The sequence below is a fragment of the Phodopus roborovskii genome, unplaced genomic scaffold (genome assembly GCF_943737965.1).
Source record: "Phodopus roborovskii unplaced genomic scaffold, PHOROB, whole genome shotgun sequence".
In the NCBI taxonomy this organism is placed as follows: Eukaryota; Metazoa; Chordata; class Mammalia; order Rodentia; family Cricetidae; genus Phodopus; species Phodopus roborovskii.
Window position 1 is genome coordinate 8,479,029 of NW_026125295.1, and position 18,597 is coordinate 8,497,625.

Below are 18,597 nucleotides of genomic sequence, written 5' to 3' on the forward strand. Positions count from 1 at the left end.
ACAGCTCAGACAGCTGCAGGGGCCGGCCAGGGGCTGGAGAGCTAGAGAGCAAACTTGTGGAGTGGACCCATTTGCTGATGCCATGACCAAAGTTCAGAGAGCAGAAGGAAGCAAGCCATGGCATCCACTCTGTCGGGAGACCACTTGCTTCAGGAAAATGCTCCCTGCACACACTGAGTAGCTTGTGTTTTCATCCCAGGGGAAGGCGCATGGATCCCTGGGGTTCACTGGTCAGCAGCCAGCATAGCCCAGTAGGCAAAATCCAGGTTCAATATGAGACCATGTTTGCAAAAAGAGAGAGACTGAACAGGGCATTGAAGGTTGACTTCTGACCTGCACACGTGTGCACACACAGACATGTACACACATACCCACTGACTTCTGACCTGCACATGTGTGCACACACAGACATGTACATACATACCCACTGACTTCTGACCTGCACATGTGTGCACACACAGACATGTACATACATACCCACTGACTTCTGACCTGCACACGTGTGCACACAGACATGTACACACATACCCACTGACTTCTGACCTGCACACATGTGCACACACAGACATGTACATACTTACCCCCTGACTTCTGACCTGCACACGTGTGCACACACAGACATGTACACACATACCCACTGACTTCTGACCTGCACACGTGTGCACACACAGACATGTACATACTTACCCCCTGACTTCTGACCTGCACACGTGTGCACACACAGACATGTACATACATACCCCCTGACTTCTGACCTGCACACGTGTGCACACACAGACATGTACATACTTACCCCCGGAGAGCCCCATCTTGGTGTCTTGCTGCTTTCAGCTGCCCGTCTGTGGAAGTTAGGGCCCAGGGGAATCTCTGCCAATGGACCCACTAAGAGCACATGTTATAGCAGCACAGCTGAGAGCTGCCACTCCTCCAGGCTTCCAGATGCTTCCTCAGGTCAGCACCTACCGCCAAAGACCTCTGTGCTATGCAGCTTTAGCTGATACGTGATCACTCTGGACCTGCGCTCCCACCTGTCCAGTGGGGAGAAGTGTACATCTCCCAGAATTACTCTGTAGTCCCCAGCACGGAGTCCAACAGCCACAGGCTCCTTACCTACACACAGGTCCAGTCAACCAAGCATCCAAAATATGTGGGAAAAGGAATTCCAGAAGATTCCAGGACGACAGCTTGAGCTTGCTGTACCAAGCAGTAGGCTGAGTCCACGTGGACAAAAAAACACATGCGAGCTTAACTGCTGTGGCCTTCCACCGTTTCCCAAAGCCTTAGTTAGTCCTTCCCTCGCCTGTCATTTGATCACCACCTGCCTCCTACCACACAATTACACCCGTGACGGCTACATCTTTACTTAACATGTAGACTTTTTTCTCGTTGCTGTTCCCCCAAATGGCGAGCCCCGTCAACTATTTTAATAACACACATATCAGGTGCTTATACAGGGAGACTATGGTTTCTCTAAACAAACGCTGTACCATGTTATATCCACCCCAGGCCATCTTGGTTTTTGATATATGGTTTCCTACTGGGGTGTGGGACCCACAAGTTAGGCTAGGTCAGCTGGCCAGTGAGCCTTAGGGATCCTCCTGTCTCCGCCTCCCTGGTGCTAGGATTACAACTGTGAACCACCCGCCAGCTTTCTTACAAGGGTTCTGGGGTGGGGGTGGGGGGCAAACTCGGAACTTAATGTTTGCATGGCAAGCCCTTTCCCAAGCCACATCGGTGGTATGGGGGAGCTGTGAGGGAGGCTGGTTCCCAGGGTGGTCCCCTGCACATGGAGAGGGGTGGCTGCACTCGTCAGGGACAGGAATTGTAGGTCATTGAGGCAGTGTGTGCCCTTTCAGTAAAGGTAGATCTGAAGCACGCAGTTGGAGCTTGGTCCCTGGGTGGCCGGGAAAGCACCCCAAAGATGAGCCCAGTCACAGCCTCCAGAAGCATCTTCAGTGACATATTCCCCGTTCCCCCAGATCATAAGAAAGCAGAAAAACAAAGCTGAGTCTCCAGCGGAGGAAGATGGGCCAGAGTGGCCTCGACCCCAGAGTGGAGGTGTGAAGGCCAAGGATGAGGGGACCACAGCCTCTCCAGGACAACACCAGGCACGTGCTACGCTCTGGGTAAGTCAGGACAGCACTGCTCTCTCTCTCTCTCTCTCTCTCTCTCTCTCTCTCTCTCTCTCTCTCTCTCTCTCACACACACACACACACACACACACTTCTCTCTCTCTCTCTCTCTCTCTCACACACACACACACACACACACTGTGTGTCAGAGACATTCTCCCACAGAAAAGGGTGAGGCATTTTGCCATCTGAGTATGCTTATGCTTTCTGGGTCCTAGCGGAAAGCAGGGATTGTGGAAGGGAGCAGGGGAGAGCCCAGAGCTGAGGGCACGCGCAGGTTGCTGGGAAGTTTCTACATGGAGACCAATTATGGAAAATGAAGATGCGTGTGTGTGTGTGTGTGTGTGTGTGTGTGTGTGTGTGTGTGGAGGTCAGAGGTCAACCTCAGGTGTCATTCCTCAAGCACAGTCCCCCTTGATCTTTTGAGATGGGGGTCTGCTTCTGGTCTGGAATTCTCCGACTCAGCCAAGCCAGCTGCCAGCCTCTGTCTGCACCTTCCCAACACTGGGGTATGACGTGTGCCCCACTGTGTCCAGCTCTTAAGTGTGGGCTCTGGGAAATCGAACTCAGGTCTTTGTGCCTGTGGGGCAAACACTTTACCAACAGAGCCGTCTTCCCCAGCTCACAGGGCAGGGTTGAGACCCTCACGTTGAGGTAAAAGAGCCTCCTCCGGTTGCAGCCCCCATTTCTTCCCCCACAGGCCCCCCGTGTGGGTTAGAAGGGAAGAAAAGCAGAGACCACAGCTGGGAGAGAGTGAGTCAGGGTAACGAGAAAGCCAACTACTCAAGTAATCCCCACACTTCCTGGTAGGCACACGAGCGCTGCAGCGCCACCTGCTGGGAGAAGCTCTCATTGCAATGACTCTGAGGCCTCTTAATCATGGATAGATAACTCCTTGACTGCCCTGCCCTATGTTGTGACATTACCAGGACTGTTCCGGATTCTGGAGGCAGGGATGCATACCTCCTGCATCCTGGGGACGCAGTGTGGCTGCTTGCCATGTGTCATGTGCCTGCTTAACTCTCCTATGAGTAGGACCTCCCCCACTTACAAGCCCTTCCTCTTATATGGCCCCTCCATGTCTTTCTGGAAGGATTAGAGGGTTTTACGGCCCTGAGCCCACACTGGCTTGTACCATATTCCCCATGGTAAGCTGTGGGGTCCCGGTCTGAGAGCTCCTGAGCATGCTGGGTGTGGAGTCTTTTCCCAGATGGAGTAAGAGTCCTTGGGGGGGGGGGCGTGCTCAGTGAGAGCACCACCCCTTCCCAAAACCCAGACATGCGTTTCAGCACTGTGTGTGTGTGTGTGTGTGTGTGTGTGTGTGTGTGTGTGGCTGCCTTAGGTGTCATTCCTTGGAAGTTGTCCTTGTTGTTTTTGATACGGAGTCCTTTGCTAGTCTGGTGCTTGCCAGATGGGCTCGCCAGCAAATCCCAGGGAGCTGCCCATCTCAGCCTCCCAGTGCTGGAGGAGTGGCCATGCCTGGCTTTTCAGTGTGGGTTCTCGGGGTTAATGTGGGTTTTCATGCTAACACAGCAAGCAGTTGTCTGACTGAGCCATCTCCCAGCCCTGGGCATTTTTGAAGCTGTCACAGAGCTGAGCACAGAGGACAGGGAGTTTCCAGATTGTTGGCCAGCACGGACTCCCGTGTTCCTCCCTGGAGCGTGCCACACCCTGCTTACATATCTCTGAGAGACCACTCTGTGTCTCCTTTGCTCTCCCTGGTGGTGGGAGAAGGCAAAAAGTGCATTTGCCACTGGGACAGGAGGGCGCGGGGTGTCGCAGCACCCATCCGGGAGACAGTGTGCTCAAGGGTCCCAAGTTCCCCGTCCTCGCTGTGCAGTGAGTGTCCTCTGCTTGCTGGACTGTGTTCACGGTTGAGCTGCCGGCCCTCACCCTGGGGCCGTGCTTTAAGCTCACTCACCCCACTTTCCACAGCGGTCCCGGTCTGCAATCTCCTTCACCACAGAAGATGACCCGAAGACCTGTTCAGCAGAGGCTGCACCGAGGCGGTCCAGGGAGCGTGGCCAGCATCTGCTGGAGGAGTCCACTCTGCCCAGCTGGAAGAGCATGGATGCACTGGACGGAACAAGTAATGGGTTGTTTTTCTTTGTTTTGTTGAGACAAGACCTCATGGGGCCCCGGCTATCCCTGACTCCCTGTGCAGCCAAAGATGGCCTTCAACACCTGATCCTCCTCTTCTCAATGCTGAGATTACAGATGTGTGCCACCACTCCCTGGCTCCAAGTGGGTTTCACGGGTGCTGTTGGGAGTCTTGCCAGCTATCACATGGCCTTTCAGCTTGTGTGTGCGTGCGTGCGTGCGTGTGTGTGTATGTGTGTGTGTGTGTGTGTGTGCGTGCATGTGGGGGGGCATGAAAGGGCCTGTCCTAAGGGATGGTACTATGGTTTGTTTGCTTGTGCATATGGTCTTCCTGCTTACTTCTAGAATGCTCTGCCTCTCCCTTAGGGGATGGAACTCACATTGACATCTGTGACGCGTGGCCCTTTATAAAGCTGTTGAGTCTTATATAAGCTCAGTTGCTTTCCCAAGCTCTGTTGCAGTGGTTGTGAGCGATCATGTAAATAGAAGCCAGGGGCTATGAAGCCCCACACTTGGGGGTCTTGTGCCCTCTAGCTCATGTCTGCTCCTCACCTAGTAAACACATGCAGATGGACCCCTATGTTGTCCCTCAACCTGCATTGTTGCTCAGACCCAAATCTCTTTTCCAAATAGCAAAAATACTTAACAGCAAGTGGCCACCTGAGAAGTGATGCTCTATAACTAACCAACAGCCTATGAGCAAAATCTGCCCAGCCCAGAGACTCAGAAATGTTCAATATCTGTTAATCTGGAGATTTCCCATAAGAGATAATTTTTCTGTTAATCCTCTAACCCCTGGTGGGTAGCTGATGGGTGGAATGGCTGATGGGTGGAGAAGCTGACGGTGGAGTAGCTGATAGGTAGAGTAGCTGATGGGTGGAGTAACTGATGGGTAGAGTAGCTGATGGGTAAAATAGCTGATGGATAGAGTAGCAGATGGGTGGAGTAGCTGATGATAGGTGGAGTAGCTGATGATAGGTGGAGTAGCTGATGATAGGTGGAGTAGCTGATGATAGGTAGAGTAGCTGATAGGTGGAGTAGCTGATGGATAGAGAAGCTGATGGGTGGAGTAGCTGATAGGTGGAGTAGCTGATGGGCAGAATGACTGATGGATAGAGTAGCTGATGGGTGGAGTAGCTGATGATAGGTGGAGTAGCTGATGATAGGTGGAGTAGCTGATGATAGGTAGAGTAGCTGATAGGTGGAGTAGCTGATGGGCAGAATGACTGATGGATAGAGTAGCTGATGGGTGGAGTAGCTGATGATAGGTGGAGTAGCTGATGATAGGTGGAGTAGCTGATGATAGGTAGAGTAGCTGATAGGTGGAGTAGCTGATGGATAGAGAAGCTGATGGGTGGAGTAGCTGATAGGTGGAGTAGCTGATGGGCAGAATGACTGATGATAGAGTAGCTGATGGGTGGAGTAGCTGATGATAGGTGGAGTAGCTGATGATAGGTGGAGTAGCTGATGGATAGAGAAGCTGATGGGTGGAGTAGCTGATAGGTGGAGTAGCTGACACGAGTAGACTGTGCAGCCCAACACTCAGAGATGACAGCCCAGCACTTGCTTTATCTGTGCACTTTTATGGTTTTGGTTTTTAACTACTTTTTATCCCAGCATGCTCGTGTCCCCTTTCTCTTCCTCTTTCCTCTCTCTTCCCTACCTCTTCCTTTCTCCTGTCCCTTCTCTCTGTCCTTTCTCTCCTCCTTCTGTGTTCCTCCTCTCCCTCCCTCTCCTCTCTGTGCCCCCACTTCCGGTTTTGTCTCCTCCCCATCTTCCTCTGCTGTCACTGCAACCCCTGGCGGGTTGACTGTCACCCCGCCCTGTGTCATTTATCGGGGCACAAGTACCACATTTCTGACCTGACCGTCCTGGAACCAGGCATGGAGGTTTGTGTGGGAAGACTCCTCCTTTGCCATCTGGTCTTGGGCTAGGGGAAACTTCACAGTCCCATGTCAAGGCCGCACCCAGAACTCGGACTAGGCTTAGCTCTCCCTCCCTCTGGTGCACGCCCCTCGGGGGTCCTGTGACTTTGACCCCCACCAGGGGCAGAGGCTAATGTAACCTGAGGACTTGAGCTTAGCAGACATGCATACATATACGTAGGTAAAAATTAAATCATTTTCCAAGGCTACAGGAGGATCCCTGGGTTTCTACCAGGCAGTTGAGCTGGATCAGTGAGAGGCAGCTTCGGTGGGAGACCCTGTCTTTGAAATGAAGGTAGAAGGCCAGGGGATGGCTCCGTGGTTGAAGCACTTGCTGCTCAAATGTGAAGACCAGAATTCAGAACCCTGGGTCAGTGCCTGGTGGGCATGACAGCCGCCTGAAATTCCAGCCCCAAAGGCAGAGAAAGCCGGCTAGGGAGAGTAGCATATCGGTGAGCTCTGCTTTGACTGGGAGATCCCACCTCATAGAGTAAGGAGGAAGAGCCACGTAATTGGAAGATCAACTGCAGGCTCCACAAGCATGGGCAACCACATACATGTAGTGTGCATACATGTATGTGCATGAACACATACACATGCACACATACACACACAAGCACAAGCATGCACACACATACATCTATACACACACACAAGGATGCACACAAACACTCTCTTGTGCACACACACACACACGATTCCTCTCCTCTGAGCAGGTATGGTACTACCAAGCATTTTCCAGGTGTCCTTCTCATGACGACCTAGGGATCTGTTAACTGTCCTTTTTCACCAGTGAGAGAAGAGGGGAGCCTGAGGCTCCCACAGCTGCTGCTGGCTTTGAGTGCTGCATGCCCAGGGCCTGGAGACCTCTGTCCTTTTTACTGTGAAACCTGTGCCCAGGGCAGAGCAGACTAATTTGCCTATTCGACGGGCAGGTGGCTGGGATCCAGGTCCTGCCTCGGGCTTGTCATCTGGAGGCTGCTGAGCCATGTACGTGGTCAGCCAGAACACGAGGCAGATGATGGAAAGCCAGCCTGGAAGGCCAGGGGTTGAGAACAGACTCCGGGAATAGAGGGCCTGGGGGTGACCACAGGGTATGAGTAATAGAATAGGGAGTGGCAGGGGGAGTGGCTGAGGCTTCCAGAAGTTTCCCAAGTCACATCTTCTGGTGGTGGGGCTCCAGTGTCCTCACGGTGCAGGAAAGCCCTGGTTTCTGGCCCGCAGAGAAAGGAGAACTCAGTGTTCTGGCAGTAGGCAGTCGCTGTGGAACTGGGTCACTGGGCGGAAAACACACACTCCGCCAGCATCTGCTTTCCTCCAGGCTGGAGTTGTGCAGTGACCAGACAATGACATGGCTCCGTGGGGATCGCCATTCCATGGAGCCATGATTAGAAAGCCTGTATCATTTGTGTAGCTCGAAGTGGGGCCCTCCTCCCCACCCTCGCTCTCACAGTCCTTCTTCTCCGCTCCCATGGTGCTCCCCGAGCCTCGGATGGGAGAGGTTGATATTGATGATACCCATCCGTGGCGCTCCTGTGAGTCGGGTGTGCGTGCCTGCTCTTCCTAAAGGCAGTTTCTCCACAAATTCACAGGCGCCAGTCATGAGAGACAATGCTGCCCAGTTGGCTGCTACAGTGATAACGGCCCCTCTGCTTTCTCTCCCCTCTCTACCCCACAGGTCTGGCCCCGGTTTTGCAGAGCCCGGATGGGAACTGGATGGCCTTGAAGGGTGATGGTACTCGGCCCCCAAGCCGCCTGCTGGCCAAACCGAAGAGTGGGACCTTCCAGGCCCTGGAGGTGGCGTCCAGTGTGACATCTGCCTACGATGAGATAGGTTCTGACAGTGAGGAAGATTTTGACTATAGCGAAGCCTTGAGTAAGCTGTGCCCGCTGCCCCAGGGCAGATCCAAGCAATCCCAGCTTCAGTCTGCACAGGCTCAGTGTTTCGGCCAAGGTCCCTTAGCCACCTCTTCCTCAAACCCTGAGGCCATGGGTTCTGATTCAGAGACTTCTAGCTCCTCTCGGGAAGCTGGACGCCGGGCTAGGCTGTCCTGGCTGCAGAGGAAGGCTCCCAAGACCCCCACGGCAGAGAAGATGCGCCACCATGAAGAGCTGGATGTGAATTTTAACCCCCAGGCAGCCATCGGAGAGACATCTGATAGTAGCGATCCAGAAGAGGCCCCACACACCGCAGACCGCCGGGCCAGGAGGTGGAGAAGGGCCCGAGTGGGCCCAGAGGAGCCAAACAGGGGCCTGCCTTCCCCTAGTGCCCATCCACAGGCTCTACACACACATCAGGTAAGGAAAGCTCACCTGCAAACACACGCACACACACGCACACACACACACAGAGAGAGGCACGCACGCACAAGCGTGCTTTGAAGTAGGATAACCCTTCTCCCATACGGTGGCCCAGAGAGCCTGGTTTGGAATCTACTGAGATTCTATTGACCTTGCTGCCAAGCAGCCAGGTCACATCAACCCTCAGTGGCTCTGTGCCCTTGTCTTTATTAGATTTTCTTGTCACTGTGAATATCTGGCAAAACACATCCTGGGGGGAGGGGCATTTGGGCTCACAGTTCTAGAAGGTTCTGTCACGGATGCTGTGTCTCCTGGGCTTGAGCAGAGCATGTTGGTGGAGGGGCAGTGGTAGAGGGCTTCTTCATAGTAGACAGGAGGAGGAAGTGAGCACGAGAGAGGGCCAAAGCTGGGTCGGGGAGACCGCTGGGTTGGTAAAGGGCTTGCTGTGTGAGGTTGGAGACCTGAGTTCAATCCCCACCTACATAAAAAGCCAAACACGGCAGCACACTGGCCATCCTCACAGCCTCCACCTGGCCAGCCCACCAGTGAGGAACCCTGTGTCAAAAACAGGAGGTGGCTCCTGAGGAATGACATCTGAGGTTAATCTCTGGCTTCTACACGTTCATACACACATGCACCGGCACATGCATAGACATGCACATGCACGTGCGCGCGCGTGCGCACACACACACACACACACACACACGTTAATTATTACACTTTAAAATTAAGGAAAAATACCAAGGTAAGATAATACTTCCAAGGAGCATTCCTAATCGTTGCACAATTCAGAAAAGGTGACGGAGCTTCCTGTTTATGACAACGTGTCTTCAAACTGATGCCCAAGCATCAATCTTTGAAAGGCACCTGTCTTCTCGGGGTTTCTGTTACTGTGATGAAATGTCATGACCAAAAGCAACTTTCTCAGGGCACACCTTATCACTGAGGAAAGTCAGGGCAGGAACGCAAATGGAACCAGCAGAGGCCATGGAGGGGGGCTGCTTACTGGCTCGCTGAGCCTGCTCTTCTTATGCAACCCAGGACCTCTGGTCAGGTGTGTCAGTGAGCTGGGCCCTCCCACATCAACCATCAATCAAAAACACCACCACAGCCTTGCCCACGGGCTAATCTTAGGGAGGCTTTTCCTCAGCTGAGATTCCCTCTTCCAGGACGACTCTAGTCTGTGTCAAGTTGACAAAGTAAAACCAAGCAGGACAGCACCAGGTAGGGAGAAGGCAGAGGCCACCCAGAAGGTGCAGGTCCACACCTGCCTATCCTCCCCTCCCGGATGAGCGAGTAGCAGTACCCTCCTATGTCCACTAGGTGGGGATGCTGCTACACTGCCAGAGGTATCAACCCTGCAGTTCCCTCTCACAGGGTAGTTCTCAGTCCACCCCCACCCCAGGAATGGAACAAAATGTACATATTTAAACTGTTACTTTAGGCATATATAAATAAATTAATATAAGGCAAAGCAGACGAGTGAACTATAATACACAAATATTAACACATACTAACAGCATTTCCCACCGGGCATGGTGACACCTGCTTGTAATCCCCGTACTCCAAAGGTTTTGGTGGGAGGATCATGTGTTAGAGACTAGCCTGAACTACATACTGAGTTCCAGCCTAGCCTGGACAGTGAGACACCTTCCCCCATTTCAGAAAGCGGTCAGACAGGATGAAGAGAAGGCTTGACAGCTAAGAGCGCTGGCCGCTCTTACAGACGACCTGGGTTCGGTTCCCAGCTCCCATATCCATCTGGCAGCTCACATCCTCCTGTAACTCCAGCTCCCGAGGATCTGATGCTCTTTTGTGACCACCACAGTCACACACATATCCATAAAATAACAGTTAAATACGATAAAAATAAAATCCAACTCAGTGTTATATCCCCCAAAATGACCATACGTGTATTTTGTATGTTTTGGGGGATCATGATGATGAAACACCATGATGAGAGCAACTTTGGGGAGGACAGGGTTTATGTGGCTCACACGTCCACATCACTGTCCATCACCAAAGGAAGTCAGGGCAGAACTCAGGCAGGGCAACAACCTGGAGGCAGGAGCTGAGGCCGAGGCCGTGGAGGGAGCTGCGTACTGGCTTGCTCAGCCTGCTGCGCTCTTATAGAACCCAGGAGCAGCAGCCCAGGGCTGGCCCCGCCCACAGTGGGCTGGGCCCCTCCCCCATTGATCACTAATTAAGAGAATGCTTTATGGGCTCGCCTACAGCTGATTTTATGGAGGCATTTTCTTAATCGAGGCTCCCTCCTGTCAGACGACTTTAGTTTGTGTCAAGTTGACATTAAACTCTCCGGGTCAGCCGTCTTTGTGCGTTCGTACACATACAGTACACTTAAAACTGTGACTCAGCTAGTCTGTCCGTGTTTGGCATCATGTGGTCTGTGTTCTTCCACACCTCTCTCATTCCCAATGTAAGTGACACAGAGGGGCTGGCACTCAACAGTCGCGGCATTCTAAGTGCAAAGGCTTGGTTTCAGCCAGAGTGTGCCAAGAGCAGGGGATCGGCCTGCCCAGAGTGCACTGGGGAAAATTAAAGACCAGGAGTTGGGAGATAACTCAGTTGGTAAAGCACTTTCTTTGCAAGCACGGGGCTCGGTCTCATCCCCAGAACACGAAAACACAGGCATGGTAGCACAGGCTTGTAATCCCCATGCTAGGACCAAGATCTCAGATCGTTGGGGCTTGCCGGACAAACCGCCTAGCCTGTGTAGCCCAGGCCAGTGGGAGACCCTGCCACACACACAAAAGTTAAAAACAGCGATAAACACATTAGAAGCCGGTCTTTTGGAAAGATTTTCTTAATTGTGGTTTTTAATGAGGTGTGTGTGCACGGGTGTGTTCGTGAGTGTGTGTGTGTGTGTGTGCATGAGTGTTCGTGTGCGTGCGTGCGTGAGTGGATGTGATTGTAATTGTGAATGCAGTAGCTAGACATGGGTGTCCCCCTCAAGAGCAGTAAGGTCTTGGTCGTTGAACCACCTCTCCTGTCCCCAGAGTCTTCTTTGCACCGGCACTCTCTGCCACTCATGGCAATTCTGAGCAGCTTCCACCCAGGGTGCCACCGGTTCATCCTTCCCCGAAGTGACGGACATTTAAAGACTTGGTCCATGCTTCCAGGCTTCAGACAGTTGAGCAGAATGTGCAAATTCAAAGACTTGTCAAATTAAAGCTCTCAGCCCTCCAGGCAACTTACATAGCCATGCTAGTGTATGGGTATGTTTGCACATGCCATCAACGATGTCACTGTTAGTCTGTTCAGTGTCTGCCAACTCTATGTGACAAAAAGAATCATTTTAGTTAACATTTGCATAGTTTCCACTGAGAGTGTCTGAGAGTGTTTCTTCCCTGGTCTTAAAGCTGTCCACATTTTTTCTTATGTGAAAAATGCATTTATCGTTATTATCTGTTTTCTTACTCGGCCATTTATCTCTTATTTTGGTGTTTTGAGACAGGGTCTCAATATGTAGCACTGGCTGGCCTAGAACTCACAGGTTGGCTTCAAACTCATAGAGATCCTCCTGCCTCTACTTCCCAAAAGCTGAGATTAAAGATGTGTGTCACCATGCCCAGCTTAAGTCTGTTTGACATAAATATTTTTTTTTCTCTCTCAGTAACAGCGTGGTTAGGGCTAGGCATGAAGCTCACGTGGCAGAGTTCGATTCCCAGCACCACATACAAGAGGCACAGTGACACATGCTTGCAGTCCTAGTACTTGATGATCAGGGGTGCAAGGTCATCTCAGCCACATAAGAGGTTGAGTTCGAGGCCAGCCTGGGCTACCTGAGACCCTGCTAGTTGTCTCCTTTATCTTCTTATTATTTAATGCCATAAATTCTCAAGCTTATAATTTTTTCCACCTTTTTCATGATGCTCTACAGGTTTATATATATATATTTTTCATTGATCTGTTTGACTCATGTAGACTTTACTTCTCTGGGTGTGAAGTAAGAGCTACCTTTTTTCTTTTTCTAATTTTTTTAAAATTTATTTTATATAACAAAGTCCATTTAAATGAAAACAAACATTTATAGACAATATTTGGGAATTTGGGCATTGTTCTTTCCAAACTACTTCCTGCTGGTAAGGGTAGCTTTTTTCAATTTATTCATTTGCTTTTCGTTACCAAGTCGTCCACCATGTATCTGCTGTGGTCAGATGCCTTCTTCAGGTATGCAAGGTTTATTACAATGTGTCTGTTTCCTTTGTTCCCATCCTGCACAAATCCTACCGTTTTCCTAAGAAATTCCTTACAGTCCATGCTGTCTGGTGAACAGTAGTGTATGGTGTGTGTGTGTGTGTGTGTGTGTGTGTGTGTGTGTGTGATTGTGTGTGTGTGGTGTGTGTGTGTGTGATTGTGTGTGTGGTATGTGTATGTGTGTGTGGTATGTGTGTGTGTGTGTGTGGTGTGGTATGTGTGTGTGGTGTGTGTGTGGTGTGTGTGTGTGTGTGGTGTGTGTGTGATGTGTGTGTGGTGTATGTGTATGATGTGTGTGTGGTGTGTGTGTGATGTGTGTGTGGTGTGTGATTGTGTGTGGTGTGTGTGTATGATGTGTGTGTGGTGCGTGTGATGTGTGGTGTGTGTGTATGGTGTGTGTGTGGTGTATGATTGTGTGTGGTGTGTGTGGTGTATGTGGTGTGTGTGTATGGTGTGTGTGTGTGTGGTGTGTGTATGTGTATGTGGTGTGTGTGTGGTGTGTGGTGTGTATGTGTGTGTCTCCCAGTGCCGCCTTCCCTCCCCACACAGTGTCGTTTTGGTTGATACATCATTTTCTAAAACTCTCTTGGCATCTCTCAACCCTTTACTCATATAATTGGTTTCTCAAATTCTGTTCAATTTGAAAAAAAGAAGTTTTGTTGGATTGTGCTGAATGTATGCATGCACTCAGGAATATGTCCTTGTAATATCAAGCTTTGTGAAGTTTTTATACTTTTGCTCAAAGTCCTCATGCTTTTCTCGTTAAGTAATTTTTAATTTACATTTTAATGATGCTGTGAGAATTTCTTTATCTGTTACATATTCCTATTGTCGAAGGGTACTGACTTTATGTTTTGTTACTTAATACTCTAATGGATCTTTGCTAATCCTGCTTAGTCATTCATGTGGTGTTCTTAACTATTCTAATTATCTACGAACAATGAACTCATTCGTTCTAGCAAGTACTCTATCACAGAGCTATCTCCCCTCTCTCTCCCTTCCTCCTCCCTTTTCTTCCCCCTCCTCTGCATCCTACATTCTCCTCCATTTTAAGACAGAACCTCATTAAGTTGTTCAGGTGGGCCTTGAACTCACTCTGCCTGGAATTGTAGGTGACTCTGCTCAGCCCAGCAGCTCTTTAGTCTGTTCCTTCCTTTCCATCGTTCCTCTCGCTGACAGTCTGCTCACTGTGAACTGACAGGGTCTGGGATCTTTCTGTCCTCCGTGACCTGCTCTCCTCCAGTGGTTCAGCAGGGTCTGGCACTTGCTTCCAGCTGAGCAGCTCTTATCAAAACTAGGAAGCCCTTCCTAGCATCCTACACGATGTAAATCAGGACTGGGGTTTGGATTGGGTCTTTAAGACAGTGTCTTTTCACCATGGAACCCAGGTGGCCTGGAACTCACTGTGGCCCAGGCTGACTCTAACTCACAGCCATCCTCCAGATTTAGCCTCCCAAGTTCCGGGATTCCAAGTGTGAAGCTGCACTCGGGGCCAGTTTTTCTTCTATGATCCGTTAATGTTGTTAAGGCATTAATACATGTCTTAATTTTAAGTTGGCTTAGCATTTGCTGTATGTGATTTCCTAAACCATGACTCCTGTCTGTAAGAACTGAATTCCGTGAGTATGCTAACGTGTGGTGTTCACCGTCAGCTTCTACGACTGGGTGGATACAGCCTGGAGACAAGGCACAGCTGTTGCATAGGACCCATGTTCAGTTCCTAGCACCCACATAGCTTACGGATACATGTAACTCCAGCTCCATGGAGCCACCACAGTCGCTGCACTCACATGCACATACCCACACATAGGCACATAATCAATTTCATTTCTATCTAGCACGAGAGGGAATTGAAAGTAAGGCTCATTCTCAGATCACAAAGTCCAAGACTCAACTCTGAGTTCTACTTGTTTGGTGGCTACTTATTCTGTCCCGTGACATACGTTTATCTGCTATTTATTGATTTGAGGTTGGCAGAGTACTTAAGAGAAAAAAAAAGCAATTATTCTACTTACAAGGAAGAGAACAATGGATCTACTCGCCTATTTTTCTGCCCATTCTTATGGGTTTTGTGTTTAATAGAACATTCTCCTTCTTTTACTGACAAGCTTATTTCTATTGCTTTTTGGCATAATAGAGTGCCATCCTTTAGTGGGTCTGCCCACACAGTTTTGGAAGAATATTTGGCAAGGTTGCATAAGGCTGTTTGCCAGACACCATTTTAACATGGAAGCTGGCTGGTGCGTTTGCGCTAATGGGAACTTGAGGGTTACCGGCGGCTGCTATTTTAGTTTCCTGCAATGGTTTATTTTTGGTTGTATTCATTTGTGGAGCTGTTTTCTTGGGGTAAATTTGGTTCCATCCAGCATTCTCAGTTCTAATTATTCTCTTAATTATTCTCTAAAAAAAAAACGTGTGAAGAATCTTGGCCCTACAAGATGGCTCAGCAGATAAAGGCGTTTGCCACCAAGCCTGCTGACCTGAGGTGGATCCCCAGAACCTAGACATGGTAGAAGGAATACTCTTACCATTCGAGCAGTTAGTAATCTTTGTGTGTCTAATAACTGGTAAATATTCCTTTATTTACTATGTCGTTGACAGAGAACATAAAAAATAAAATTAATAATAAGAAAGGAAGGTGAGGGTTAGATGGAGTAGTTCAGAAAGCGTTAAAGGCCATCCTGGAAAAGCAGGTGTGACCAGACCCTTCCACCCAGGATCGGATGAAACTCTGCTTGCCGAGCCACAACCACCACACAAACCTTGGGCATAAGATTTTCCATGCTTACCTTTCAGAACAAGATGGTGGCAAAAACACAACTAGAAAGTGAGATTCCCCCACAGAATCACCCGCTTCTGAACCCTTTCTGTGCCGTGGGCCCTCTTGACACCTGGGTTGATGTGTGATGGTGTGCAGTAAGCAGAGGCGTGATGGTGGACCCTTTTGAGAGCCCATGAGTCCTCTGGAAACCATTGAGTCTTCATAGCCACAGGGCCCCAGGCTCTGCCTGTCACCACCACTCCGGCTCTGGGATCACAGACGCACCCCACCACACCTGGGTTTACGTGGCTCTGGGGACCAAACCCAGGTCTCTGTGTTTGTGCAGCTACAGCCAGACTGTCTCCCCAGCCTCTTGGACTGCACTCCTTAAGCTTTGCTCATTTCCTCCTGCTGACGTCATCCACCAGTCAGGCCAGGGCTGCCCCCTCCCCCAGAACCACCTGTGTGGCACACAGGCCACGCCGTGAACTCACTGGGGCAGGTGTGGTGGCGATCTCTCTCCGCCTTTGCACCCCAATAGCCAGGATTCAGCACACTGTAGGTACCCAGTCTGGCTTTGCTGAGTGTGGCCCCAAGTCATCATGAACTAATTCTCACATTCCCTTGTGGTAAACAGGCATGAACTGTGGACACTTTTTCAGCCTTGCAAAGGGGGTGCTTCATGGTGTAAGCCACAGTGGGGAGGCTTTGCTGGCTAGAGCCCCGTGCCTTCAACTGCTGTTTAACTCTCGATTCCGGCTCAGACACATTTTCTCCTTTCCTCCAAGCTCTCTACGCTCTCATTCTGAGCCTTCCCCTTGAATGACGCCGAGCTGGTCTCTGCACCTGAGGTCTTCTGTCTGACCCCATACTGATGTATGGAAATGTTCTCATCCTTCCTTAGGCCTGCTCAGAGCCCTTTCCTCCTGGCTGTTCTCACGTCCCAGGCAAAGGAGCTCCTCCTTATCCGGGGCCCGCAGAGCACTGGTCATCTCATGAGGCTCTCGGGGTTAACTTTGACTCAGGACTGTGAAACAAATGGGCATTTCCAGTGGTTGCTCTGTTCTTTCTGAGTCAATGATTTTTTTTTTTCCGGAATTTCTGTTTCATGGGTTTCGTTGTGAACACCCTCATGTGGACATCTGCCTTAGATTATCCAGTTACAGACTGTACCGAGTAGACCCTGGGCACAGACGTTGCAAAGGCTAGAGCAGTCTGTCAGGCATTGTTCTCAGCAGAGCAAGAGCCCGCTGTCTGGCTCGCACTGCACGGTGCTGACAGGTGAGGCCCTTCCTTCTGGAAGACTGTGAAAGGAATGCACTGTCTACTGTTAGAGCTTTATCAGTATTGTTGGTCATCTTCACACATCAGTGCTCGAGTATGAGAAAGTCCACCTAAGACAACTGACAGGGAAAACCACCCCCCAATGGCTGTCACCGTTGTGGGTCTGGTGGCTCTCACCGTTGTGGGTCTGGTGGCTGTCACTGTTGTGGGGTCTGGTGGCTGTCACCGTTGTCGGGGTCTGGTGGCTGTCACCATTGTCTGGGTCTGGTGGCTGTCACTGTTGTGGGTCTGGTGGCTCTCACCGTTGTGGGTCTGGTGGCTGCCACTGTTGTGGGTCTGGTGGCTCTCACCGTTGTGGGTCTGGTGGCTGCCACCATTGTGGGTCTGGTGGCTCTCCATCCCTCGCCGTTGTCAGGGTCCCTCCCTCCACACCGTCCCTCTTCTGAGCTGACTGGCAGCTGTGAAGTGGTCTTCTCATCTTCCCTACCAGCTTTGTTCTCTTTGGATTCTTGGCCACAAGCATCAAAGGGCAGAATGGGGTGAGTCTCACAAGTGAGTCACCCCGCAGGGCGATTGCATCCCTCTGTTTGTTAACTTGGTCTATTCTAGCAGAGGTCCTGTTCTCCTTCAGTTTGCTATTTTAGTCCTTTTTTTTTTTTTTTTTTTTTGCTTCATCAGAAATAATGGGTAAAAAATGGTGGGAAATAACTGTGATGGATAGCGAACAGAACATGCGCCTTCAAGATAGCAGAAAGATTACAAAGATTCGGTCACAGATCTTAGGTTTATAAGATGCTCAATGAACGTGTGGTAGTTGCAAAATAGAATGCGTTTGATTCCATTTGAAAAATAAGTAAATTTTTCCTTTATTCTTTAGATTCCTTCTAAGAGAATAGGAGCTGTGGAATATCAAGCCTTAAAAATAGAGAGAATGACTCCCCAAGGAAAAAGGTCAAAAATATGCCCAGGAGACCCAGATGGAATGCTGTGTTACCTACAGGGACATTCCAACCCTTCAGAGTATCTGTATTATTCTTTGACAGTCTCATACATGTACACAATATATCTCAGTCCTAACCACCCTCAACTCCTCCCTCCCACTCTCCAGGACACTTCCTGCGCATCCCTCAATCCCCGAGATCCTCCCCACCCCCACCCCACTGCAATCCAGACTTCCGCTATTGCTTCCTGCTGCGCTGCTGGCTGGTCTCCTTGACTTGCCTTTGTGCGGCAACCACACAGGTTCAGGAGTGCAGTGCTCATGCATGCCCAGATGATGGCATGTCCCAGGTTCGTGAGTGCAGTGGACATACATGCCCAGATGATGGCATGTCCCAGGTTCATGAGTGCAGTGCTCATGCATGTGCAGATGATGATATGTCACAGGTTCATGAGTGCAGTGGTCATGCATGTCCAGATGATGACATGTCACAGGTTAATGAGTGCAGTGCTCATGCATGCCCAGATGATGACATGTCACAGGTTCATGAGTGCAGTGGTCATGCATGTTCAGAAGATGACATGTCACAGGTTCATGAGTGCAGTGGTCATGCATGTTCAGAAGATGGCATGTCACAGGTTCATGAGTGCAGTGGTCATGCATGTCCAGATGATGACATGTCACAGGTTCATGAGTGCAGTGGTCATGCATGTCCAGAAGATGATGTGTCACAGCTCTCCTCCCCATCCAAGCTTACATTCTTCCCCCCCCCCTTTTTCATGATGTCCCCTGAGCTTTGGGTAAGAGGGGGTAGCATAAATGCCCCATTTAGAGAGAATGGACATTTCAGGACATCTGCACAACCAAAAGCCAAGAAGAGAGTAAGAGCCACAGCCTTCATGGCCTCCTCAGGTCCCCACGCCTGTAAGAGTCACA

The 18,597-nt window shown here is 50.3% G+C and overlaps 1 protein-coding gene across 1 annotated transcript in view; it reads left to right on the plus strand.

The window, feature by feature from the left end:
• Window positions 1-18,597, plus strand: part of Myrip (myosin VIIA and Rab interacting protein) — a 140,198-nt gene that overhangs the window by 94,363 nt on the left and 27,238 nt on the right. The window contains exons 7-9 of the mRNA XM_051202478.1: window positions 1,980-2,126; window positions 4,068-4,221; window positions 7,836-8,455. Of these exons, the coding sequence (XP_051058435.1) occupies window positions 1,980-2,126; window positions 4,068-4,221; window positions 7,836-8,455 (921 nt within the window). The remainder of the gene's footprint in view (window positions 1-1,979; window positions 2,127-4,067; window positions 4,222-7,835; window positions 8,456-18,597) is intronic.